Here is a 27,253-nt window from a genome sequence, read left to right as displayed (position 1 = left end):
CTCTCACTATCACCCACCCAACTACCCAACTCAGAAATGAAGGAGTACTCTTTCTTTTCTTCCAATCTCCATACCTGATCAGGAATCAAACCCTGTAATACTGTATCTGTAATATCTGTTATATATATCCCTTCCTCTCAAGTCTCATTGATAATTATTACCTCTGTCTTTTGCCGGGACAGTGACAATTTGCTTCCTAACTGCTCTCCCTGACTCCTCTTGCACACACACCTTCGTCCATTCATCCACTCTCTATATTGCTGCTGAAGCAATCGCTCTCTTTCTCTCTCCTTCCCTCCTTCCCTCCTTCCTTCCCTCCCTCCTTCTCTCCCTCCCTCCCTCCTCCCTCCCTTTCTCCCTCCCTTCTTCCTTCCTTTTCCTTCCTTCCTTCCTTCCCTCCTTTCCTCCCTCCCTTCCTCTCTCTCTCTCTCTCTCTCTCTCTCTCTCTCTCTCTCTCTCTTTTTCTTGGCATTGCTCCATCACCCAGGCTGGATTGCAGTGGTACAACTGCCTCAACCTCCTGGGCTCAAGTGATCCTCCCACCTCAGTCCCCCAAGTAGCTGGGACTACAGGTTTGTGCCACCACACTTGGTTAATTTTTGTATTTTTTGTAGAGACGAGGTTTTACCACATTGCTCAGGTTAGTATCAAACTCCTGAACTCAGGCAATCCACCCGCTTTGGCCTCCCAAAGTGCTGGGATTACAGGTGTGAGCCATTGCACCTGGTCAGTCTTTCAATTTGCACATCTTATCACATAGTCTCTAGCTTAAAATTTTGGAATGACTCCCTACTCCACAGAATAAAATTCACACTCCTTTATTTCATAGTCAAGGCCCTCTATGATTTGTCCCCTGTGTTTGTTTCCTGTTGTTGCTGTAACAATTTGCCAAAAACTTGTTGGTTTAAAACAAAACATTCTTTGTCTCTTAATGGTTCTGGAGAATGACAGTCTGAAATCAGTTTTACTGGGCTAAAGTCAAGGTGTCAGCAGGGATGGTTACTTCAGGAGGCTCTGCTGGAGAATCTGTTCCCTTGCCTTCCACTTCTAGAGGCCCCTTATATTCCTCGGCTCATGTTCCTTCTTCCATCCTTAAAGCCCTCATTGTAGCATCTTGCTTCTTTTGTCACACTGCCTTCTACTTTGTCATCAAGTCTCCATCTTCTAAGGATAATTGTAATTACATTTAGAGTCTACTTAGATAAGGATAATCTCCCCATCTCAGGATGCCTAACCATATCTCCAAAGTCCTTCTTCCCATATAAGGGAACATTCACAGGTTTTGAGGATTAGGACCTGGGTATTTTTAGGAGCCTACCCCATCCCCTTCCTTGCTCTTTATTTCTTGCCAAACTCCTGACAGCATTTTATGATCCAGCTATGCCAAATTATTTCTAGTTCCTTAAAGTTCCATACTGTTTCTCATCTTGGTGGCTTTTATGCTTTTTTTTCTTTATGAGAAACACTGTCTCCCTGACAAACACTGTCTCATTTTTTAAGGATCAGCTCATATGTTGCCCACTCTACAAAACTATTTCTCAATCTCTTTTCCTCAGGTGCAAATGACCATCTTGCCCCTTCTTTACCTTGCATATGGTCTTCACAACCTATAACATTGTATTGCATTTACTTGTATTTTTCCTGTCTCAATGACACAAGCTCCTGGAAGGTTGGTTTTTATAGATCCATATATGGGATATAATAGACACTCAACAATGAGTTAATAAAAATCTAACCTACCTGTAAAAAGATGTCCTTCGTCTATCACCACATTCACATTAACTCTCCCCTCATCTGTAAGACAAGACAGAATCCTATGCATGAAGACAATAATAGAACAGAAGAAAGATGTAACAGTCATACATTGGCCGGGTGCACCTGTAATCCCAGCACTACGGAAGGCCAATGTGGATGGATCATTTGAGGTCAGGAGTTTGAGACCAGCCTGGCCAACATGGTGAAACCCCATCTCTACTAAAAATTCAATTTTTAAAATATTTGTATAAAATATAAAGGAGGCTGAGCAGGAGAACTGCTGGAACACAGGAGGTGAAGGTTACAGTGAGCCAAGATCATGCCGCTGCACTCCAGCCTGGGTGGCAGAGTGAGACTCTGCCTCAAAAAAAATAAAAAAATAAAAAAAATAAAAAATTGAAGTTAAACACAAAATTCAGCAAATTTGAGTTATTCTAGAATTTCATCCTTTTGTTCTGATATTTATTTATTTTGTGTCAGGGTGTCATTCTGTTGCCTAGACTGGAGTGCAGTGGTACGATCTCTGCTTACTGCAACCTCCACCTCCTGGGTTCAAGTGATTCTCCTGCCTCAGCCTCTCAAGTAGCTGGGATTACAGGCGCAAGACACCACATCCGGCTAATTTTTGTATGTTTGGTAGACATGAGGTTTCACCACGTTGGTCAGACTGGTCTCCAATTCCTGACCTGAAGTGAACCACCTGCCTTGGCCTCCCAAAGTTCTGGGATTACAGGTGTGAGCCACCATGCCTGGCCTAGAATGTTATCTTTTAAAACTCCAAATGGAAAATGTGTAAAGAAAAAGCTCTGATTATAAAAAGGATACGTACTTTACACTTCTAACATCATTTTTTATTTTATTGAGATAGTTAACCTCATGTGGTAGAATGCTGGGCTGACACACTGAAGTAGTAGTCCTCTCTACTTTGATGTCTGGAATAACTCTGTTTTATTAATTACAATGCTGTCAAGCAACTTAAAAAGGGAAAATGCTCCAGCAGGGAAGATTTGACTTGGAGCATTAACAATCCATATTCCTGTAAAAAACCCCTCCCCCAAACCCAGAACCAATGCCTATTTCTACACTCAATCCATACTTAGCTTAGTCTGTCTGACCTTCTACTACCCACTTCAATATCAAGAAAAGGGCTGGGTGTGGTGGCTCATGCCTGTAATCCCAGCACTTTGGGAGGCTGAGGTGGGTGGATCATAAAGTCAAGAGATTGATATCATCCTGCCTAACATGGTGAAAACCCGTCTCTACTAAAAATACAAACATTAGCTGGGTGTGGTGGTGTGCACCTGCAGTCCCAGCTATTTGGGAGGCTGAGGCAGGAGAATCGCTTCAGCCTAGGAGGTGGAGGTTGCAGTGAGCTGAGACTGCACCACAGCACTCCAGCCTGGGTAACAGAGCGAGACTACATCTGGAAAAAAAAAAAAATAGATTTTGATCAATCTAACTGAACTTTAACAATATTTTCAAAATTTTGTTTTTAAACTTTATTTTTTCTTTTTCTTTTTAAAACCTGTATAAATTTAAAGGGTAGAATATTGTTATATGGATATACTGCCTTTTAAAGTGAGCCTTTAAAAAGCCTTATAGGCCAGGTGCAGTGGCTCATGCCTGGAATCCCAGCACTTTGGGAGGCCAAGGCGGGCAGATCACCTGAGGTCAGGAGTTTGAGACCAGCCTGGTAAACATGATAAAAACCCTGTCTTTACTAAAAATACAAAAATTAGCCAGGTGTGGTGGTGGGCGCTGGTAGTCCCAGCTACTTGGGAGGCTGAGGCAGGAGAACTGCTTGAACCTGGGAAGCAGGGTTGCAGTGAGCCAAGATCGCACCACTGCACTCCAGCCTAGGTGACAGGGCCAGACTCCTTCTCAAAAAAAAAGAGGCTTATAGATGGTCAGTTCCTTGGAGGAAGATGTCTTATCTGTTCTCATGTATTTTATTTTATTTTATTTTTTGAGATGGAATCGGGCTCTGTTGCCCAGGCTGGAGTGCAGTGGCACAGTCTCGGCTCACTATAACCTCTGTCTCTCAGGTTCAAGTGATTCTCCTGCCTCAACCTCCTGAGTAGCTGGGACTACAGGCACACACCACCATGCCTGGCTAATTTTCCATTCTCATGTATTTTAATTATTTCCATAGAAGACTTATGAATAGCTTGAATGGTATTTGTATGAATATTTCTAATGCTATTTCCTAAGAGCTCATTGACTTGAAATTTAGTACTCAAGGAGAGGGTTGATTCTTCTACAACCAAAGTCATTGCGGCATTCCAGCAAAGTTACAAGATACCTGGATAATGAATAAGAAAAAGTATCTATATCCTTTTATAGGTAGATAAAAAATACTGAGAAATGATATATTTTCAATAATAAAAAAATCCAATGGAAAATTTACTTTCTTTTGACCAGAACAGAGATGGCTATATATATATATATATATATATATGTATATATATATATATATATATTACTAGATGGCATTATGTTGAGATGAATGTGTATTGATTATTATTATTACTACTAATAAAGCTAAATAATTTACAACTATATTAAAGGTAGCTATTATTTTCTTTTTGACAGAAGGAGCTAAGATTCAGAGTGGTTAATTTAACCAATCTTGCACAGCCAATAATTTTCAGTGCTGAGATTCAAATCCCTGTCTGGCTAATTCAATTCCAACTTCATTCCACAGTGTCATATAATCAGTGGAACCAGTGGGATGAACCCCAGGTTTTTGCTATTTTTCCCCAGAGGGTTATTATTTTGGAAAATATTCTTTTTGGATACTTGTAGTTCTCATTATTATGAGTCCATGCTAATGTATGGTAGATGTGATTGATGTAAAGGGGAATTATTACTATTGCCCACCTGAAACTTGTCATTTTTGCTAGGTTGGAATTTATTCTAGATAAATTTTTCTTTTCTATCTCTTACTACTATTTTCCTTCTTATTTTATTTGTTTATTTTCAAACTTTCCCTGACAGACATTTTCTCCATTTATTTACTTTTTGGCTTTTCCTTTTGGTCTACTAATAATCTCATCATTGCTCTGAAACATTGCTAAAGCTTTGCTAAATTTGTGGTCTGCTAACTTTCTAAAGATAAATAAGATGAATTATTAGAGTATTCATTTCCAACCATCTCTTCATTCATATGGCTAAGTCAATGTCTTACAAGTATCTCAAACTCTATCTTTCTAAAACTGAAAATACTCTCCTGACACTGTAAACTGAACCTCTTCCTGAATGGGCTTATAATATGACTGATGACTTACTCATTAAGATATCCCTTTCTAAAATTCTACTTTTTCATACCTCACATGGAATCACTCACCATGCCCTATTTGCTTTACATTTTTATTAGTTTTAATAAATAAATTTAAATTCTAAAATCTTTCCCAAGTCACTCTGTTATCCATCATTAAGTTCACTTCCCTTGCCTAGGCTCTCACTGTCTCTTGTTGGATTATGGAAGTATCTCTCAAGTTTCAGTTTTTGCTTCTGATAATGTTGTCTACATTGCCAGTCAACACTGATTTTGCAAGAGAGAAACACTCTAGACATACCACTACTTACAGTATGAAGGCTAAAATTGAAGGGAGAAGTAGACAATTCAAGTATAATAGTTGGAAACTTCAGTACCCTACTAAACAGAAAAGTAAGTAGGATAAAGAAGACTTGAACAATATTATCAATCATGGAACATTCACCAGGCTAGACCATATGCTAGGCCATAAAACAAGTCTCATTCCATTTAAAAGAACTTTAAACGCACCGAGTGGACATTCTGGTCTTTGTCCGCAGGTCAGTACAGCCCCCAGGTCTTCTTGCTTCTTGCTGAAGCAAGAAGACAAACTGTATGGTAGAGCAAGAAGTGGGAAGGATCTGTGCAGAGGAAGCCTGAGAAAATGATGAGCAGATAAAGAGGCACCAACACTTGGGAGGCAAGTTGATCCATCTCCAGTAAAGACTGAGGAAAAGAAGGAAAAATACTTCCTCTGCTCTCAGACCTTCTTTCTTTGAAGGCCACACCTTTTTGAAGTTTGGAGTTTGAAACACAACCTGGACTGAAGTCATGAGGGAGGTTGTGTAAGAAAGAATCATCAAGGGAATTAGTTGGGAACTTCTCTACCACGGCTTACTTCTTACAGTGTAAACCCCCTGTCAGTGTAAATGCCTTTGGTTTAAAATGTTTGTACCTCGTCTGAAACCAGAGTGTTCATACTGGAGAGAAACTCTATGAATTTTCTGAACATGGGGGAACTTTTACTCACATGTCACATCTCATTGAATGTAGAAGTCATGCTGAAGAGAAGCCCTGTGCTTCTAAGGAGTATTGACAAGCCTTTAGCTAGATGACAAATCTCATTGAGAAGCAGAAAATTCATGCTGGTGAGAAACCAGTGAAGGTGAAAGTAGCAATACCTCATTGAATATTAGAAAATCTTTCTGGAGAGACAGCAGTGAATGTACTGAGTATGATGAAAACTTCCTCTCAAACCTTATCCCTTGATATGCATTTGGGTGGTCATACACAGAGAAGCCTTATAAATGTAAGAGATGTGGAAATCTCTTAAGCCAAAAGTAAATCCTCATTCATCAAACAATTTCTACTGGAGAGAAACCTTGTGAATGTGGGCAAGCTTTCATTCAGATGTCACAGCTCAGCCAGCAGAGAATTTACAATGGGGAAAACCCCTTTGCCTGTAAGGTATGTGGGAAAGTCTTCATCCACAAGTCAAACCTCACCAAGCATGAGCATTTTCATACGAGAGAGAAACCTTTTGAATGTAAAAAGTGTGGCAAAGCCTTTAGCTAGAAGCAGTATGTCATTAAACATCAGAACACACACACCAGCAAGAAGCTTTTTGAATGTAATGAATGCGGGAAATCCTTTAGCCAGAAGGAAAACCTCCTTATGCACCAGAAAATTCACACTGAAGAAAAATCTTTTGAGTGTAAAGATTGCGGGGAAGCTTTCATTCAGAAGTCAAACCTCATCAGACACCAGAGAACTCACACGGGAGAGAAGCCCTTTGTATGTAAGAAGTGTGGAAAAACCTTTAGTGGCAAATCCAACCTTACTGAGCATGAGAAAATCCATATTGGAGAGAAGCCTTTTAAATGTAGTGAATGTGGAACAGCCTTTGGCCAGAAGAAGTACCTCATAAAACATCAGAACATTCACACGAGAGAAACCCTATGAATGTAACGAATGTGGAAAAGCCTTCTCTTAGCGAACATCACTTAACGTACACATGAGAATCCATTCGGGCGATAAACCTTACGAATGCAATGTGTGTGGAAAGGCCTTCTCTCAGAGCTCATCTCTCACTGTGCATGTGAGAAGCCATACAGGTGAGAAGCCCTATGGTTGTAATGAATGTGGGAAAGCTTTCTCTCAGTTCTCAACCCTTGCTCTGCACTTGAGAATACACACAGGTAAGAAGCCTTATCAGTGCAGCGAATGTGGGAAAGCTTTCAGCCAGAAGTCACACCACATTAGACACCAGAAAATTCATACTCACTAAAAACTCTATGAATACCTAGAAAGTGGGAAAGCTTTCATTAGAAATGGGCACCTCATCATGCATCAGAAATAATTTATCTGAAGCAAAGCACCACGAATGAAGTTAACTTTAACTAAAGTTCTAAAAACTTAAGGGACACCAGAAAATTTCTACCGAAGTGAAATACATGCATATGATAAAAAGCCTATGTCCAGCAAAGACACTTGCAGCAGTGATCATGCTGAAAGTTTAGGCACAGTTTTATGACAAATAGGAACAGAAAGTGGATATCTGTTTTTTATTGCTGCCACCACAGATCTGGAGATCTTTGCCAGTAACAAAAAAGTTGTAAATATTGGAAAGGAACAGACAAAAATAGATGACATGGTCATCTACAAATAATATTAAGACTCCTATGGTATTAAATGAACAGAGCAGAAGAGATTTCAGAAAAAGACCTATGCATTTATTAGAATTTGGAATATGATATAAGCAGCATCAGGAAGCGAGGAAATAATGGAACTATTTTTTTAAGTGGAGGTAATTTGTTCTCCAAGGGAGAAAAATAGACCATGAACTATAAGCAAAAGTAAATCCAGAGATTAAAAAAAGAAATATGAAAAGCTGTATACTACATGCAATATGACCTTGGGAAAAGGGAAACATTCCTTTTGACAACTTCAGAAATACTTAGCAGTTCTACTTGTGACTATGAATGCTCAGGAAATACGTATTAAGATATTTACTGTGGCTTGACTTGTAGTAGCCAAAAATTAGAAACAACTGAGAATGTCCATCAGGAACTCTATGGGAAATTCGTATGCAATACTATATATCTGTAACATGCAACCAATGAAATCCACATGTATTCACAGAAAGATCCCAGAAGTGTTGAGGGGGGATCAAGTTGCAGAAGGATGCAGGTGGTACAATGACTTTGTAAATTTGAATGAAAAGTTCCCTCACAATACTCAGTACTGTCTATTGGTAACGGACGCATATATGTATGTACATGTTGTTGAAATGGGTTGGAAGCATACAGACTAAACTCTTGATAGTGGTCACCTGTGAAGAGTGGAGAAGGGAAAGTAATGAGTGTGGGAGGTGGGGTGGGTGTCGGTTAAAGGGGACTTGAGTTTTTATACAAACATCCACTTCTTCTTTAAAGGACTTCAAGTAAATATAAGAAGATTCTGATTGCTTCTGGATTGTGGTATATGGATATCTTGTCTTATTTTTTGTACTTTTCTGTATTTTTAAAATTTCTCAATAGGAATGGGAGTGAGGATGGAAATGCTGTATCTATAGAAGTCATGTTATACTGGATTCATTTCCAATCAAATACTAAACATTTTATAAAAAATATTTCTAAAATTTTATCATGGGTGAGTGGATGGACTTGCTCCCTATGTAATATGAAATTAATCTATTTTATTAAAATTTAAAAGGACAGCATAAAAAAAATAAAAGAACTGAAATTATGAAAGTATGTTTTCTGACCACAAAGGAATTAATTCTAAATCAACAACAGAAGGAAATTTGGGAAATCCATAAACATTTAGAAATTAAACAACACATCTGTAATTAACCCATGGATCAAGAAGAAATCCTGGGAAATTAGAAAGCATTTTAAACTGAATGAAAATGCAAATGCAAATATGAAATATTTCAAAATGAAGCTAAATCAGTGCTTAGAGGAAGATTTATACCTGCAAACACCTGTATCAGAAATAAAGAAAGGGCTGGGCATGGTAGCTCACACCTGTAATCCCAGCACTTTGGAAGGCTGAGGTGGGTGGATCATCTGAGATTAGGAGTTCGAGACACACCTGGCCAATATGGTGAAACCACTTCTCTACTAAAACTATAAAAATTAGCCAGCCATGGTGGCAGGCACCTATAGTGCCAGCTACTCAGGAGGCTGAGGCACAAGAATCACTTGAACCCAGGAGGTGGCGGTTGCAGTGAGCTGAGATAGCTCCACTACACTCCAGCCTGGGCAACAAGAGCAAAACTCTGCCAAAAAAAAAAAAAAAAAAAAGAAAGATTTTAAATTAAGAATCTAAGTTTTCACTGTAAGAAGTGCAAAGTAAACTCAAGGTAAGCTGAACGGAGAAAAGAACAAAGATTAGAGCTGAAATCAATAAAATGGGAAACAGAAAATCGATAGGGAAAATTGATGTTGGTTTTTTGAAAAGATCCACAAAATTGACAAATCTTTAGCTAGTTTGACTAAATAAAAAAGATATAGATGAAAATCAGGAAAGATGACATCATTACTGACTTCATAGAAATTAAAAAGGAATATAAAGAAATACCATGAACAACTTTATGCCAACAAATGAGACAACTTAGATGAAATGGACAAATTTCTAGAAAGGTACACCCTACTGAAAGGCTCAAAAGGTTGATAAAAGCTAAACTACACAGATTTCCAGTCCTGGCAATCTGCCTTTCCAGCCATTTTTTCCCTGCCATTTTGTAACATGAAGAGTACATTCTAACCACAAGGAAATTTTTGCTGCTCTCCTAAAATTCTGTGACTTTGCATGCATTTATGCTTTTGTTCATTTTCCTATCTAGAATGCCTTCATCTGGGAGAATTTCCACATATCTTCTGACAAGCATTTCACGGATTCCCTTCCTAGGAAACTTAGCTCTTCCCTCCTTTAGAATCTCACTGAATATATTTTTAGATATTCGCAACCACATAGCATTATGATGACTCGTCTGCATATAAGATGTATTACTAGACTATGAAATCCTAGAGGTCAGAGATCCTGTCATCTTCATTTTTGTATTCCTAATAGTTTATATATATTAGATGCTCAATAAAGTCTACTGCATGAATTGATTAATTCTTGAGGACTAGACTCTTACCTTTTTGCATATCTATTTATGCATTTATTTATTTATTTTGGAGACAGGGTCTCACTCTGTTGCTCGGGATGGAGTGCAGTTCTTTTTATTTTTTTAATGCTTCTGCACAACTCTAAATATACTCTCAGAAGTTCTCATAAATGAATCCAAAATTTTGCCTAAAGAGCAGCTCACCATCAATGGGCAGGTTGTTTTTCAGATCTTGGTATTCCTCTTCGTCAAGTTTAAAGCCCGTTTGTTCCATGAAGGGTTTTAGCTTATCAACACTAAGCCTCACTCCTTAGAAAAAAGAGGACAGGATTGCTTATAGACATTATTAGAGGTAATGAAAAGAGAAAAAGAAAAAAAGAGGGCAGGAATGAGAAATGCAAACAGTAACAATAAAGTGAAAACTACTAGGCATTTCTATGACTAGTATTTAGAGGGTAAACAAACAAAGAAATAATAAAGTTGTTTGTATGAAAAGAATTGTCATGTGAATCGGGAGCAGAACCTGCTCTCCCATTTTTGTCTAGAGGATCCGACTATAGCTTTCGTAGGACATTTATAGGAAAAAAACTGAAGAGTAGGCAAATCTGATGAAATTTGGCAATAAACTGCCTTTATAATTCTATTGTAAAATACATTTTAAATGCAGTGATAGAATAAAAAATCATTTCCCTAAAGGCACTATGTTCAAAGTAGTAAATGATGAGACAAAAACACTTAACAGGTTAATTGCCAAACTTGTCATCACCACAAATATATATTTTGGTGGCTTTAAAAAAGTTAATGCAATTGGTTTTACCTGATTTCTCACTTACCTGGGAGAGATCTTAAACCATCCAGTAACTTATGCTTATACAACTTTCCAGCAGCTGTAAGATATTAAAGAACAGTATAGCAACGGATAGGGAGGCCTGATAAAATATTTTAAAACCCAGCAATTTCAGAAGAATAACTCTTATAATTTTACTCAAATCTTTTCATGTTTTTGTTTATACCCTAAATAAGACTTAGACCAACAGGAGAAAGCTCTTAAGATAGTAAATCTATCTACTTTTTTCTTTTTTGACAATCAAAACAGTTAGTGGTACCTTGCCATGCCTTTCTTATATCTTTCTTTTCTTCCAATTTTTCCTTTTCTACTCCTTTGCTTAAGATCATACATATTAGTGTCCCCAAGGATAACGTTACATTTAGCTCAGCCGACTCCTTAGCAAAAAAACCTGATGACTATGACAAGACTTCTTTGAATGTTAGCACTGAGCATTTCTATACATTTTTCACATGATATCAGATGGATATTGCTTTGTATTTTCATTGACAGGCCCATGAAAATAAATTATTCTTTAAGGTAATCAGTGAGATATTGTCTGTTGCCATGACAGGTTTCATATTTACAGAAATTCATCTATTCCCACATAGGTGGTGAAGTAGCATGGATTTCTGTTTCCTCTCCACAGATCAACCCTGGAGTAACTAAAATCTGAGCAGAAATTTGGATTTTAGAAACCAAGTGAAAAGCCACAACAAAGTTCTTGGGAAATGAAAAGCCGTACGTGTGTGTGTGTGTGTGTGTGCGCGCGTGTGTGTGTGTGTGTGTGTGTGTATGTGTGTGTGTGTTTACAGCCTAGAGTAGAGGGCTAGCAGTGGCAGTTAAAAGCAATCATGAATCTAAGATTATCATTGCCTACTCCTTCACTATAGAAAGCAGCAGCAAAAGGCAAGACCAATGGTCAGGTGTCTGGAAGGTAACGTCAGGGCAGCACATAAACTCTTCAGGAGGGAAGGAGTAATGTAAACAAGAGAAGACTGATAAGCTGCCCTCTGGCATTTTATCCTCCTTTAACTTTTACAGTCGGAAGATCGCATTCTTTCAGCTCTATGCTTCTCTGTGGTGAAAGGTGAAATTTACATACGGATTTTACCTAAATTATTGATTAAATCCAGTGAAATTAATAAAGTATTTCATCACATATTGTGAATATCACTGTGTACTCTATACTATATCAACATGAAATTATACGTGGTTCCTCAAACATGGCACGTTGGATATGCCTCTGTGCCTTTATTATGTTTTTCTTTTTAGTTCTTGCCATTTCCTCCTGTTAAATTCTTCAGGCTCATTTGAAATAATATCCACTCTCTGAAGCCTTAGAGTCTCCAGTCATAGCTGGTCAACCTTCCCCTTTTACTTTCATAGCAGTATATATTTATTAATATTATAGTACTTACCATGGTGCATAGCATTTTTTTAGTATGTGCTGTCCATCTATACATTGAATTCTTTTAGGACCTGGACATTGTCTTTTTTATTCTTTATGACTCAGAGCCAAATATAATATATAGTACCTAATGGCAACACATTAACTTTTAGTGAATGGATGAATAAATACCTCATTGTAAATTAAATGCTTACCATCAAGTGACAAACTTTTCATCAACACTGAGTTTTCCTTCGGTTGGAGGCTTAACCCCATGTTTCTCAGAATATCTTCCAGGTCTTCATAGTTAATTTCTTCCCCTTAAAAAGGAAAATAATGGCAAAAGATCACATTTCAATAGTAATTATAAAATAAACTATGTCTGTATAGCATCATCCTCAAATATAGGATAAAAAGCAACAGAATCGTCAGTATTGTCTGATTACCCAGAATGAGAAGGGAGATTTCAAAAATGAAACTTCTTTCTGGTAGAAGAAATCTCTTTAATGTTGGGAACAAGAAACAAACACAGCACACAGAAAGTTACTGTTTTTGTACTAGTTCACTAAATGAGGTGGTATGAATAATTCTGCCAGCATGTAATATTTGCATGAAATTCTTAGTAGCCATATTACCTGTATGTGTAATTTGTACTGCTATTTTGCTATCAAAACAGTAAAGAATGAAATTATATTATTGAAAAACTCCAAAAAATACAGGACATGTTTTGTAGGCATTACACTGTGGCCTTTTAAATAAGATGTAAGTAACAACTGATTATATTATAATAATTAATAACATCTAGTTTATAAAGGATGTCTCTTTAGATGTATATACATTGCCAATAAAAACAGATACAATGTCAGGATTAGTATGTTATGCACAAGATAACATAAAATACTTTCAAAATAATTTCTTTTGTTAAATATTTAGATGATTTTTATCATCTTATCATCATTTCTTCTGACTCACCTAAAACTTCATCTACTGCATTCAGAAGTAAGTCCAGTTTAATTCTTCTCTCATCTATAAGACAAGACACAATTTTGAAGTGGCCCGGCCAGGGACTGACTGGATTATATTCCCCAAGATTCATATAATGAAGCCCTAATCCCCAATGTGACTGTATTTGGAGATAGGGTCTTTAAAAGGTAATTAAGATTAAATAAAATTATAAGCATGGGTCCCTGATCCAATGTGATTGTGGCCTTATAAGATGAGGAAGAGAAAGATCTCTTTCACCCTCTCTTCATCATGTAAGGACATAGCAAGAAGGCAGTCATTTATAGGCCAGAAAGGGACCCCTCCCAGAAACCAAATTGGCCAGTTCCTTGATCTTAGACTTCCTATCTCCAGAACTGTGGAGAAATAAATTTCTGTTGCTTAAGCCACCCAGTCTATAGTATTTTGCTATGGAAGCCCAAGCATACCAATATCGGTCCCAATTACATAATTTTTTTTTTTTTTTTTTTTTTTTTTGAGACGGAGTTTTGCTCTTGTTACCCAGGCTGGAGTGCAATGATGCGATCTCAGCTCACCGCAACCTCCGCCTCCTGGGTTCACGCAATTCTCCTGCCTCAGCCTCCCGAGTAGCTGGGATTACAGGCACGCCCCACCATGCCCAGCTAATTTTTTGTATTTTTAGTAGAGACGGGGTTTCACCATGTTGACCAGGATGGTCTCGATCTCTTGACCTTGTGATCCACCCACCTTGGCCTCCCAAAGTGCTGGGATTACAGGCTTGAGCCACCGCGCCCGGCCTCATAAAATTCTTAAACTGTGAAGTAAAGTGTTAAGGATTTAGCAGTTGCCCAGAATTTTTTCTAATTATATATATATTTAGAAAAAAAGTGTGTATATATATATACACGTGTGTGTGTATATATATATAATGTAAGTATATATATATTTATGTATAAAAGTATATACATATACTTTCATACATCTAAAACTATATATATACACTTATACTCTCTCTCTGCGTATGTGTGCACACGTGTGTGTGTGCGCGCGTGTGTGTGTATGCATATACACTTCCTTTTTAGAAACAAGGTCTTGCTCTCTTGTCCAGGCTGGAGTACAGTGGCGTGATCACAGCTCACTGCAGCCTCAACCTTTAGGGTTCAAGTGATCTTCCCATCTCAGTCTCCTGAGTGACTCAGACTACAGGCATGTACCACCATGCCTGGCTAATATTTTTACAAAATTTTTTCTTTTTTTTTGGTACAGATGGGGTCTCCCTATGCTGCCCAGGCTGGTCTTGAACTCCTGGGCTCGAGTAATCCTCCTACCTTGGCCTCCCAAAGGGCTGAGGTTATAGGCACAAGTCACCCCATTTAACTCTAATTAGATAGTTTATTTTTACTTATTATAAGCATAAAATTGAGAAAGGAAAAATAATCTAAATATGATAAACACATTTATTCTATTCAGTCAATTTTTCCTGTTTTTGTTATTCCCTCACTAGTGTGAAAGAGGAGAATAGAGAGAAGTTCTTTTTATTTTTAAATTCATCAAATATCTGATGGTCTGGGAAAAAAATTCTAAAATTCAGATGGAACCAAAAAAGAGCCAAAGCAATCCTAAGCAAAATAAAACAAAAAAATCAAGAAACAAAGAAAAACCAAAGCTGGAGGCACTCTATTACCTGACTTCAAAGTACACTACAAGGCTACAGTAACTAAAACTGCATGGTACTGGTATAAAAACTGACACATAAACCAATGAAACAGAATAGAGAACCCAGAAATAAATCCACACACCTGCAACCATGTGATCTTCAACAAAGTTGACAAAAATAAGCAATGGGAAAAAAACTCCTATTGAAAAAATGGGCTAGGATAACTGGCTATCCATATGCAGAAGAATAAAACAGGATCCTCAACCTATCACTATACACAAAAGTTAACTCAAGATGGATGAAAGCCTTAAATGTAAGTCCTCAAACTATAAAAATCTTACAAGAAAACCTAGGGAATAGCCTTTCTGATATTGACATCGTGAGGAAATTTGTGGCTAAATTTTTTTAAAGCAATTGCAACAAAACAAAAAATTGACAAATGGAACTTAATTAAACTAAAGCACACACATAAGCATGGCAAGAGAAACTATCAAGAGAGTAAACAGATAACCTACAGAATGGAAGAAAATATTCACAAACTTTACATCTGACAAAGGTCTAATATCTAGAATCTATTAAGGAACTTAAAGAGCAAAAAATTATTACTACATTTAAAAATGGGCAAAGGACATGAACAGACATTTCTCAAAAGAAGACCTACAAGCAGCCAACAGACAGGAAAAAAATACTCATCATCACTAATCATCAGAGAAACGCTAATCAAAACCACAATAAGATACCATCTCACACCAATCAGAACAGTTTTTCTTGAAAAGGCAAAAACTAACAGATGTTGGTAAGGCTGTGTAGAAAAGGAAATACTTACACACTGCTGCTACTGCTGGTGAGAATGTAAATTAGTTCAGCCACTGTGGAGAGCAGTTTGGAGATTTCTCAGAGAACTGAGAACTGAACTGCCATTTGACCCAGCAATTTCACTAGTGGGTATATACCCAAGGGAAAGTAAGTCATTCTACCAAAAAGACATATGCACTTGTATTTTTATCACAGCACTATTCACAATAGCAAAGACATGAAATCAACCTAGACACCCATCAATAGTGGACTTCATAAAGAAAACATGGAATATATACACCATGGAATACTAAATACTATGCAACCATGTAAAAGAACAAAATCACATCCTTTGCAGCAACAGGGATGCAGCTGCAAAGCATTAATCTAAGCAAGCTAACACAGAAACAGAAAATCAAATACCACATGTTCTCACTTATAAGTAGAAGATAAACCTTGGGTATTCATGGTCATAAAAATGGGAACAATAGACACTGAGGAATATAAGAGTGGGGAGTGTGGAAGTGGGATAAGGATTGAAAAACCCCCTACCTATTGAGTACTATGATCACCATCTGGGGGACAGATTCATTCATACTCCAAACCTTAGTATCATGCAATATACCCTTGTAACAAGCCTGCTCATGTACTCCCTGATTCTAAAATGAAAGTTGGGGAAAAAAAGAGAAATCCAATATATAATATTTTGTAAGCATTGTAAAATGACAGTAAAAATGTCAGTGAAAGTGAAATCAACAAGGAATATCTAGCCACATACAAATTTTATTAAAATCAATTTGAATAACAGTTCAAACTAAGAATATTTTACAAAAATCAGTGAAGTACAAAAATCAGTGAAATACTTAAGGGAAAGCCTTGTGATTGGAGTCAAAGGATTTGAATTCATTGAACTGCTGCCAATGCTAGCTTAAGGTTATAGAAAAACATCAAATCTGGCCTTGTCCACTAGTGTTCACTAAATAGAAGGTTATCATTTCAAAAATATGTTCAAAACATAAAAACACTTTTAAGTATTAATAAAATAATTACATTCTAAAAAATGTATTTGTTGGGTGCATACCCAAGCTCTGTTTCAGTGCTGGGGATACAATAACAAACAACATAGAATCTCTGCTTCTGTGATGGCAGTCACTAACGTAAAAGCAATCACTGGGTTATGAACTATTTAAAACCCAACAATAGGGCACTACATTAAAGCATTGAATGTTTATTTCCTCTTACTTATTCCAAATATTTTAAACGGCTCTCTAGCTGTTCTTTGTATCTCTTTAGTTTATTGCTGTACTTTTGTTTCTTTGGTTGTACTTTTGAAACTTAGCCTTCATAGAACAGAGTTAAACTCTAGTAATATTTATTTCAAGACATTAGCTGGTCTCTCCTCTAGATAATTTAGAGTGGGGCCATATCCCTATTTTAATAGGAGCTTTAAATACTCTTGATTGGCTCATGTGTTACACAGTTTTGTGAAAAAAGGATTAGAGGTTGGGCAAGAAATAGAAGACCACTTTTTTAGCAAGCACAAAGTCTTACGGTTTCAAGCATGATAGATCATGTTAGATAAGCTTTGGTAAATCAGGACTTCTGGAATGCTTATCAAACTATTACACTATCTCAAGATGCTAAAGATGTTAATTAAGATGCTCAAGATGCTGACACCAAGAGTTAAACAGAGTTCTCTGACAAGATTGTGTTGCTAAAGATCATGCAAAAAGGTGATAATCCCAAATACATACATCAACATATATTTTCTTTTACTGTAAGGGTCAGCTATTTCAGCAAAATTAACTGTAGTGGGGTTGCTTATATAAAATGAAGATTCATGGGCTCCACCCTAGATCTACTTGATCATAATCTCAAGGGGGGGTGATTTCTATGCAATCTAAGTTTAAGACCTATGAATTTATTAAATGTGATTGTTAGAAATGTGTTTTATATATTTTACAATACTACATACAACTTTTAACAATTTCCACCATTTTCTTTTTTCTCTCTTCTTTATTTCTCTCTGAATTATTTCATAATTTTCTCCACCTTCTCCTCAAATATTCTTTTTCTTTTAACTTATATACTAGATCCCAACACTGACAATGATCTTATTTTGGTGCTTTTGGTATTTAAACTCTGGTAGCAACAATGTAAAAAATTACATATATAATTATATATAGATCTACATATACACGCACACACATACACACACATTTGTGTGTATATATATATTTACATTTATATTTGAGAGAGGGTCTCACTCTCAGAGTCATCCAGGCTGGAGTGCAGTGGCACCATCACGGCTCACTGCAGCCTCGACCTCCTCAGGCTCAGGTGATCCTCCCACCTCAGCTCCCCAAGTAGCTGAAACTACAGGCATCCACCAACACACCTGGCTATTTTTTTTTTTTTTTTTGGTATATTTTTTGGTAGAGATAGCATTTCGTCATGTTGCCCAACAGATCTCTAGCTCCTGGACTCAAGAAATCCAACCACCTCTGCCTCCCAAAGTGCTGAGATAACAGATGTGAGCCATTGCACTGGGCCCAATTATTGATATTTTATCTCAGGTTAATAATAAGGGATACTATTTCTTCACACTTAGGACTGGGTCTCTATATGCTTCTGACTTTTTACACAAAATTAATAAGTATACTTGAGATGTTCTCATAGAAAAATAAAATTTTTGTTACAGGGCTCTGTATTTTTGAAATGCTCACCATCAATTGGCAAGTGTTCACACAGCTCCTCAATTTCTTCTTCCTCAAGTGGGATTCTCATGTTTTCAAGAGCATCATCTATTTTATCGACATTAATTTTTCCTCCTTAAGAAAGAAGGGGATAAGAATAAAAGAAATTTGTATTGATGCCAAAGAAAGAAAAACGCTTGCTTATTTCAGTCAATCAACACAGACAGAAAGCACCATAAAGCTCTTGAAGTGAACAAAAGAATCAGTCGTGGAGTAGGAACAGAAAAATTTTCCCTCAACAGTGTTCCAGAAGACACTGTTACAGCAATTTCTAGAATGAACTGACCCAGAAGAAAATGAGCAAGCAAGACTCATGAATTATTGCAGAGACAACCAATCCAAAGACTTCTTAACCACAAAATAGTGTAGGCTATTACACAAAATGTGATTGTGTATAAGTAGCAATGCCAGCTCATAATTGGAGCTCATAATATTAGCTCATACTAATATTAACATAATTAGTAATCTAATCATGGGGAAATAAGACAGGTTTTAGAAAAGTAAATGCAAAAGCTTGAAGAATTCAGTTTTATCTTTCCTAGTATGACTTTTACTCACCTCTGTAAGTCTTCACTCCATCCATCAACCTATTTTTATATACCCTTTTATTATCTGCAAAATAAGGGTAAATTTAATTCACAAGGAAGTGGAAATTCAGAAAGATATCAATGCTTAGTTATTAGCAAATTTTTATAAATTTATAATAATAATCCAAAGAAGGAAGTAAACAAATTAATAAGTTTCTCAAGGTTAACTATATTCTTGTATTTGTTGTGCTATTAGTGGAACTCTAACATGTTGAAATATATTTTTTCTTTTCTTTTTTTCTGAGATCTACCTTCTTTCCTTTTTATATTTATTTTATCATATTTTCCTATCTTTAGCTTTAGTCTTGTTATAGATGCTGAGTCTCACATTTAGAATTGTTTATCCCATAGCAGCAATACCCCAAAGAAGACATTATCTCACAAATTAAGATATAAGTGGTAGGGACAATATTTTTATATTAGAATTGGCTCTTCCTATGCTTAATTTTCTCTTAATTTTAATAGGACTTTAAACAATTATACTTCTAGAATTTTATGTGTACAACTCATAAACCCAAGATTCTGTGAAATTGACTTCATAGTCTGAAATACTTACCATCCAGTGGCACCATGTCCAATAGATCTTGGTTTTCTTTATTTGTAAATTCAATACCTACATTTTCTAGATAAAGTTGTGTGTCACAGGCATTAATTTTACCACCTTAGAAAAAGATGGGAAAGATGATAAGCAAATATTTTCACATACAATGATTTTAAATTTAGAAAATTATAATAAAACAGTAATATCTCAACTTGCAAGAGATGTAATTGCAGAAGAATAAGAACACAATGAGGATTATCTGACTGCAGAGCATTATAAGAAGGAGCTAATAGAATATTTCCTTTAATCCTGGTCAAAAGAATGCTTTTATTGATGCTCTAAAAACAATGGAAGGCCGGGCACGGTGGCTCAAGCCTGTAATCCCAGCACTTTGGGAGGCCGAGGCGGGTGGATCACGAGGTCGAGAGATCGAGACCATCCTGGCCAACATGGTGAAATCCCGTCTCTACTAAAAATACAAAAAATTAGCTGGGCATGGTGGTGTGTGCCTGTAATCCCAGCTACTCAGGAGGCTGAGGCAGGAGAATTGCCTGAACCCGGGAGGCGGAGGTTGTGGTGAGCCGAGATCACACCATTGCACTCCAGCCTGGGCAACAAGAATGAAACTCCGTCTCAAAAAAAAACAAAAACAAACAAACAAACAAACAAACAAAAAACAACAACAACAACAACAACAACAAACAAACAAACAAACAAAACAATGGAAAAATGCTTTTATTCATGCTCTAAAAACAACGGAAACAAGCCAGATACCTATAATAAAATAGACTTCTTTAAAAAAAATGATATTTCTAAAAAGTAGGCAATAAAAAAACTCATTACTACTTTTAAAAACAAGCATGTTAGCAATACTTTGGTGAAATAAGGCTTGCATGTCATATATAATACTGAGGCATTCCATAAATAAATAAAATATTTTTACATATAATAAGGTATCTTGATTGTGTATCTTTTTGTTAGTACTTCTCACTTACCAGAAAATAAACTGGCTGCCCTGATCATAGAATTCAATAAAGCCTTTCCATTCTCTGAAATACAAAGCATAAATCAGGTATAAACAAATCTTTTTATTGCTATTAGGAATGAGATCTCTTTTTTCCATAAAATTTTCTAAGTTGTTGCCCTCATAGAGGGCATTTGTTAATTTTTGAGTGGTTTTCTTATACTCAACTACCTTATAGAATTCGAAAGACCAGCTCAGCTACCTTACAGAACTCAGAAGACTGGCTGGGGGGAGGGGGGGTGGTTCACACCTGTAATCCCAGCACCTTGGGAGGCTGAAGCAGGCAGATCATGAAGTCAGGAGTTTGAGACCAGCCTGACCAACATGGTGAAACCCGGTCTCTACTAAAAATATAAAAATTATCTGGGCTTGGTGGTGCATGCCTTTAATCCTCTCTGCTTGGGAGGCTGAGGCAGGAGAATCGCTTGAACCTGAGAGGCAGAGGTTGTGGTGAGCCAAGATCGCATCACTGCACTCCGGCCTGGGTGACAGAGTAAGACAAACAAACAAAAAGAATTGGAAAGACCATGTTTTAACATGCTAAATTGGATCTTAAAGTCTTCTCCTAAATTGTCCCTTTGACCTAAAAGATATCTGCCCAATGCCAGATGAATGTTAGAAATAGTTGACTGTCTATTTCAACTCCACTCTGACATTCATCTTGTGTTTGTTCATTAAAAACATGATCACCTGCACCTTGCCTTCTTTCTTTTTTTTGAGATGGAGTCTTACTCTATCTCCCAGGCTAGAGTGCTTCTCTGCCTTCCGGATTCAAGTGGTTCTCCTGCCTCAGCCTCCAGAATAGCTGGGATTACAGGTGTGCACTACTATGTCTGGCTAATTTTTGTATTTTTAGTAGAGACAGGGTTTCACCATGTTGGCTAGGCTGGTCTTGAACTTGTGACTTCAGGTGATCTGCCTGCCTTGGCTTCCCAAAGTGCTAGGATTACAGGCATGAGCCACTGCACCCAGCCTTGGCCTTCTTACTTTCTAAGTAAAATTGAATAAGCAAACTCTCAGAGGTTCTACAAGAGGACTTTAAAGATTCTTCAGAAAGAAAGTGATAAATGGTAAATGACATACCATCAATTTCCAAATGGTCCCGCAGATCTTTCATTTCTTCTTTTCCAAGTTTGTAGTCCATATTTTCCAGAATGGTTTCTAGTTTATTTTCAAAGACCTTCCCTCCTTAAAAAGAAATATGTGAAATAAGAAAAATGTGAAATAATATCTTAACTTTAAAAATTCTGTTGAGGTATATGCCCTAAATGCCAGTGAGAGAGAGAAAAACAAAGTCACAATGAAGATGTTCAGAGAGAACATAAAACCAAGATGGCAGGGGATTGGGAAGGGATATGACAAAAGGAACAGCTCCTTATATATGTTACATGATACCCTGCTAACATTTTAAGTAGACTTTTGAAACAAAGAGAATGAATAAGGTTTATTATTCATTCTTCAATTACGTCAGAAACAACAGCCATAATAGCGGCCACTGAATTTGAAACCTACCATTATAAGAGTAAATTGTCTGTACAAATTTAGTGTTTATCTGAGCTTAAGCAACAAGTCATAAAGGGAAAGAAAAACATTAGCAAACTAACTGTTAACTATAGCACTAACTGTTGAATCAACACCTCTCATTTGTGAGATGATGATAATAAAAGTACCTACCTCATAGTATTTCTGTGAGAATTAAATAAATTAATAGATGTAAAGTATTTGGACTAGTGCCTGGTACTCCATTCATTAGAAATTAGTTATTGCTATCATTAAGTAATTAAAAGGAGTTTAAATTCTTAAAAAAATTTTTTTTCAACTTTTATTTTAGGTTCAGGGGTACATGTGCTGGTTTTTAACATAGGTAAATTGCTTGTTGCTGAAGTTTGGTCTACAAGTGATCCCATCACCTAGGTAGTCTGCATAGTACCTGAGAGGTAGTTTTTCAACTCCTGCCCTCCCTTCTCCACCCCTCCTTGTAGTCCCCAGTGCCCAGTGTCTATTATTCCCATCTTTATGTCCAGGTATAGTCATGGGCCAAGGGCTGCCACCTTGCTCTTCCTCCAGGAGGATTTTTGGAAGGCACAGGAGCCCCTCGTGACTTGACAGCCAGTTTCGAGGGAGGTGCCAGTTCCGTCCTCCCCTCTGCGTGGCTGGCATGCCAACTCCTACAGGTGTCCCCACTGCTAAACGCACTCCCTGCAGTAGGAGATGGTTCAAAGCATTAAAGAAAGAATGGCCTGTTCACACACATGGTGGGTTTTAGGTAGCTGCTTTCCACAGACGTGGAAAGAGATCCACGGTCCATTTCAGTGGAAAAGAAAGATGACAGAACTGTCAGTATAATTTAATCCTAAAGTATGTGGACCATGAGAACTTATAAGTTCTCGCTTACAAGTGAGAACATGCAGTATTTTGTTTTCTGTCCCTGTGTTAATTTACTTAGAATAATGGCTTCCAGCTGCACCCATGTTGCTGCAAAGGACATGATTTTTTGTTCTTTTTATGGATGCATAATGTTCCATGATGTATATATACAACAGTTTCTTTACCTGGTCCACTACTGATGAGCATGTAGATCGATTCCATGTCTTTGCTATTGTGAATAGCGCTGTGATGAACATACAAGTACATGTGTCTTTTTGGTAGAATGACTAGAATGACTTATTTTCCTTTGGATATATACCCAGTCGTGGGATTGCTGGGTCAAATGGTAGTTCAACTCTCAGTTCTCTGAGAAATCTCCAAACTGCTCTCCACAGTGGCTGAACTAATTTACATTCTCACCAACAGTGTATAAGTGTTCCCTTTTCTCCACAGCCCCATCACCATCTGTTATTTTTTGTCTTTTTAAATAAAGCCATTCTAACTGGTGTGAGATGGTATCCTATTCTGACTTTGATTTACATTTCTCTAATGATTAGTGATGTTGAACATTTTTTCGTATATTTGCCAGCCACATGTATGTCTTCTTTTGAGAAGCATCTGTTTTTATCCTTTGTAAAGGGGCTTTCGAAAAGGAAATAGAAAGGATTTCAGTTTTACTTGACTTCTTATTATACGTATTACTCACCTTGGAAAGTCTTTAAACGATCTAGTAACAGATTGCGATACACCTTTCCATCAGCTATAAGACAAGGGATAACTGATGCCACAGAGAAAGTGATACAGAAACTCATAACAAGAATATATAGACTATTATTTCATAACGACAACAATCGTACATTATATACCTTATAGATTTAACCAGTTTAGCATCCACAAATCCTTCTCTTCCTTGGCTTTAAGAATAAAGTGAAGGAGTAGAGAAAAGTTCTATATTTATTGGTATTACTATGCTGAAACTATCTCTCTGCCTTGATCCTTTTTATCCTTCTGTTAATATCTAACTTTTCTTTTTTCTCCTTTTTCTTTATGCTTTAGGACTTCCAGACATTTCCAAGGTAATATACTAAATTAAAAATGTTTAATAAATTAAAAAATCTTTATTCATTTACAAAGATTTCAAGCTCAGTCTCAATAAGTAAGCTCCATCATCGTAATAGTCTTTATGAGAGCAAGGACTTTTGTCTTTAATCTCATTACCTAAGAATTACTCAGTAAATATGTTGAATATAAACATAGGTGGAATAAATGATTTCCTACTACCCCCAACAATATTGTCACCTTAACTAAGATCCCCCAAAGGCCAAAGCTGTATCAGAAATGCTTACAAGTAATTGGCAGAGTTTTTAGTAGTGTCCAGCGTTCCTTAGGTGTGAGTTCTATCCCCATGTTTTTCAAAATATCATCTACTTCATTAGCATTAATCTTGGTTCCTTTGAAAAGATGGAAAAGATGATGAAAAAATTGAAAGTGACAAATGATTTTAGACTATGAATGTCATCTAAGTTTAACTACAGGCTTAAATAGCCAAAATGCTGAATCAATATTCTAAGGGGATGTCAGAAATAGAACTCAATCTCATAATTCTAGAGAGGAAAGTACCTTTTGAATGCTCTAATAACAATGGGATAAATAAACACTCTGAAATGGGGCTTGTATAAAGGTCTACGCCTATGACTATTGTATAAATGACTATGTAAATAATTATTTGAAGATAGGTAGCATCTGTGTTTGCCTGTGTGATAAGATGAATTATTCCTAAAAGGAATTATGACAATGTTTTGTTTCACCAGTTACATGGTAATCTAGATTTCTGGCTATTTAAACAATGGAAAAGTGATGTTCATTACTGAAAAAAATTCCAGAACATATAGGGTATTTTATCAAGACTTTATAATTTAGTAGTTTTGCTCAAAAAGTATATAATAAAAAACTAACCTGGGTTATTAGATAACAGAAGATTTAAAAGTATAACAGAAAAAGTATTAGAATATAGCTATATACAACAATTTTCCCTATAATATTTTTTTTTTCTTGAGATGGAGTCTGGCTCTGTTGCCCAGGCTGGAGTGCAGTGGTGCGATCTTGGCTCACTGTAATCTCTACCTCCCAGGTTCCAGTGATTCTCCCACCTCAGTCTCCAGAGTAGATAGGATTACAGGTGTGCACCACCACCCCTGGCTCATTTTTTATATTTTAGTAGAGACTGGGTTTCACCATGTTGGCCAGGCTGGTCTTGAACTCCTGAGCTCAAATGATCCACCTGCCTTGGCCTCCCAAAGTGCTGGGATTACAGGTATGAGCCACTGTGTCTGGCCTACCTATAACTTTTCACTCACCTGTAAATGACTCTACATTTTCCATGACCTTATTCAGTTTAACCTTCTTTTCATCTGTAAGATAAGGTTCAAATGAGACCCAGCCATAATGACTTGGACCCAGAAAATATGCTATAAAGACCTTACACTGTAGAATAAAACACTAACATTCCTAAGTTTACCCTGATTTGTTCTATAAACGTATTCATTTTCATGCCCATATGAGCATGGAAGTGAAGAATAAAGTTCCAAATATGATAAATATATAGCACAGAAGAGGAAATTACAGTATATAAAATGGTGCTAAGAAGTTTTAAAAGCATTGCTTTGACTTCCTTGCCACTTGGCCTGTCCCACTTTAGAATCCAGGAATAACCCTATGTCTATCACTTAATTACTACAGGATTTAAAAGAAATATGTTCTATAATATTGGTGTATTTACCTACCTGAAAGGTCATAGCTGGCTACTTCTACATGCAACTGTTACTCAGCCCTTTCTCCATGCTTCCAAATCCCTGGCCACAAAGATTTCCAATTTTTGCTGACTCTCATTTAATTTGTGTACTTACTGGTTGATAATTCTCATCTCCAGGGCCACATCACACAACCTTCTTAAGGAATCATTCCTGTCATGGTCCCTGTGGCTCTGCTTACGTCCCTTATGTGAGGCAATATGATTTGGTAGAAAGGGCAAACCTTTGAAGTTACATAGATCTGAGTTCCCATCTTTACTCTGCCACTTAGCAGCCACATTGCCTTGGGCAAATCAGTTAACCTCTGTGACTGATCTCAATTTCCATGCCAGAGAAATTAGGATGATAATCTCCTTTGCAGAGTTATTTTGAGGATTATTGGTAACATACGTCAAGTACCAATTATTGTTTTTGGTATATAGTTGGCAGTTAATACTTGATAATTATTATTTGTGGCTATTTCAATAAAGGTGATTAGTTTATAATACCAGGAGTATGATAGCATGAGAGTAAGAGAAAGGACTGGCCAGTTTCATTAGCTACTTAATTAGTACACAATTCTGTGTTCATATTAATTAAATTAACATTATTTTATGCAAATAGTCTTGTAAAATATGTGTTCAAGTGGGTAAGACTGACCTGATTTATATTAGCAAAGGTTTCTAGTAAAAAGACTTATTAAATAAAGGAAGACTTCATAAAATTCTGAATCAGTGTGCTTTGAATCAGAAAGAAGAGACATAGGTGTGATACATTTTTATAATACAGTAAGGATCTTAGTGAATTGGCTTTTAAATCAACGTATCATTCATAATCTCAGACCCACACAATACACTGTAATACTCAGGAAAGTCACTGGGTTGCTATCAGAGAGAAGGATGTATTTTCTATTTCTTTTTCTTTTTTTTTTTTTTTTTGAGACGGAGTTTCGCTCTTGTTACCCAGGCTGGAGTGCAATGGCGCTATCTCGGCTCACCGCAACCTCCGCCTCCTGGGTTCAAGCAATTCTCCTGCCTCAGCCTCCTGAGTAGCTGGGATTACAGGCACACACCACTATGCCCAGCTAATTTTTTGTATTTTTAGTAGAGATGGGGTTTCACCATGTTGACCAGGATGGTCTCGATCTCTCGATCTCGTGATCCACCCGCCTCGGCCTCCCAAAGTGCTGGGATTATAGGCTTGAGCCACCGCGCCCGGCTTTCTATTTCTTTTTCATAGGATTTAAAAAACTAGGCTTTTTACATGATCAAAACAACATGCTTTAAAATGTTTACTCATATTATTATCCCTTAGCTGGGGATGAGAGGTGAGGGTGCCACAATTAAAAAGGTCCTCCCTGCCACAATTGGCAAACTAGCATCTATTCCTCCTTCATTTGGTAACAGTGCTTTCCCTTTTTGGGAGGGTATA

General features: G+C 36.9%; 1 protein-coding gene and 1 pseudogene across 3 annotated transcripts in view; one reads left to right on the top strand and one right to left on the bottom strand.

Moving 5' to 3' along the window:
- EFCAB3 (EF-hand calcium binding domain 3) overlaps nucleotides 1–27,253 on the bottom strand; it is a 164,917-nt gene that overhangs the window by 108,496 nt on the left and 29,168 nt on the right. Inside the window, exons 15-27 of one of the 3 annotated variants that reach the window (XM_074388810.1) lie at nucleotides 25,391–25,444; nucleotides 24,380–24,484; nucleotides 23,740–23,793; nucleotides 21,750–21,854; nucleotides 20,638–20,691; nucleotides 19,658–19,762; nucleotides 19,073–19,126; nucleotides 18,485–18,589; nucleotides 13,316–13,369; nucleotides 12,559–12,663; nucleotides 10,961–11,014; nucleotides 10,332–10,436; nucleotides 1,741–1,794 (exon numbers count right to left, since the gene is read on the bottom strand). In XM_074388810.1, coding sequence (XP_074244911.1) covers nucleotides 1,741–1,794; nucleotides 10,332–10,436; nucleotides 10,961–11,014; nucleotides 12,559–12,663; nucleotides 13,316–13,369; nucleotides 18,485–18,589; nucleotides 19,073–19,126; nucleotides 19,658–19,762; nucleotides 20,638–20,691; nucleotides 21,750–21,854; nucleotides 23,740–23,793; nucleotides 24,380–24,484; nucleotides 25,391–25,444 — 1,008 coding nt within the window. Of the gene's footprint in view, nucleotides 1–1,740; nucleotides 1,795–10,331; nucleotides 10,437–10,960; nucleotides 11,015–12,558; nucleotides 12,664–13,315; nucleotides 13,370–18,484; nucleotides 18,590–19,072; nucleotides 19,127–19,657; nucleotides 19,763–20,637; nucleotides 20,692–21,749; nucleotides 21,855–23,739; nucleotides 23,794–24,379; nucleotides 24,485–25,390; nucleotides 25,445–27,253 lie in introns of those variants that run through there. The other 2 variants (XM_074388811.1, XM_039476427.2) reach the window with 2 other exon arrangements.
- Nucleotides 6,407–7,333, top strand: LOC101049870 (uncharacterized; annotated as a pseudogene).

The sequence above is a fragment of the Saimiri boliviensis genome, chromosome 17 (assembly GCF_048565385.1).
Source record: "Saimiri boliviensis isolate mSaiBol1 chromosome 17, mSaiBol1.pri, whole genome shotgun sequence".
In the NCBI taxonomy this organism is placed as follows: Eukaryota; Metazoa; Chordata; class Mammalia; order Primates; family Cebidae; genus Saimiri; species Saimiri boliviensis.
The sequence above is the reverse complement of the archived record's forward strand: the minus strand, read 5'-3'. Positions and strand labels throughout refer to the sequence as shown.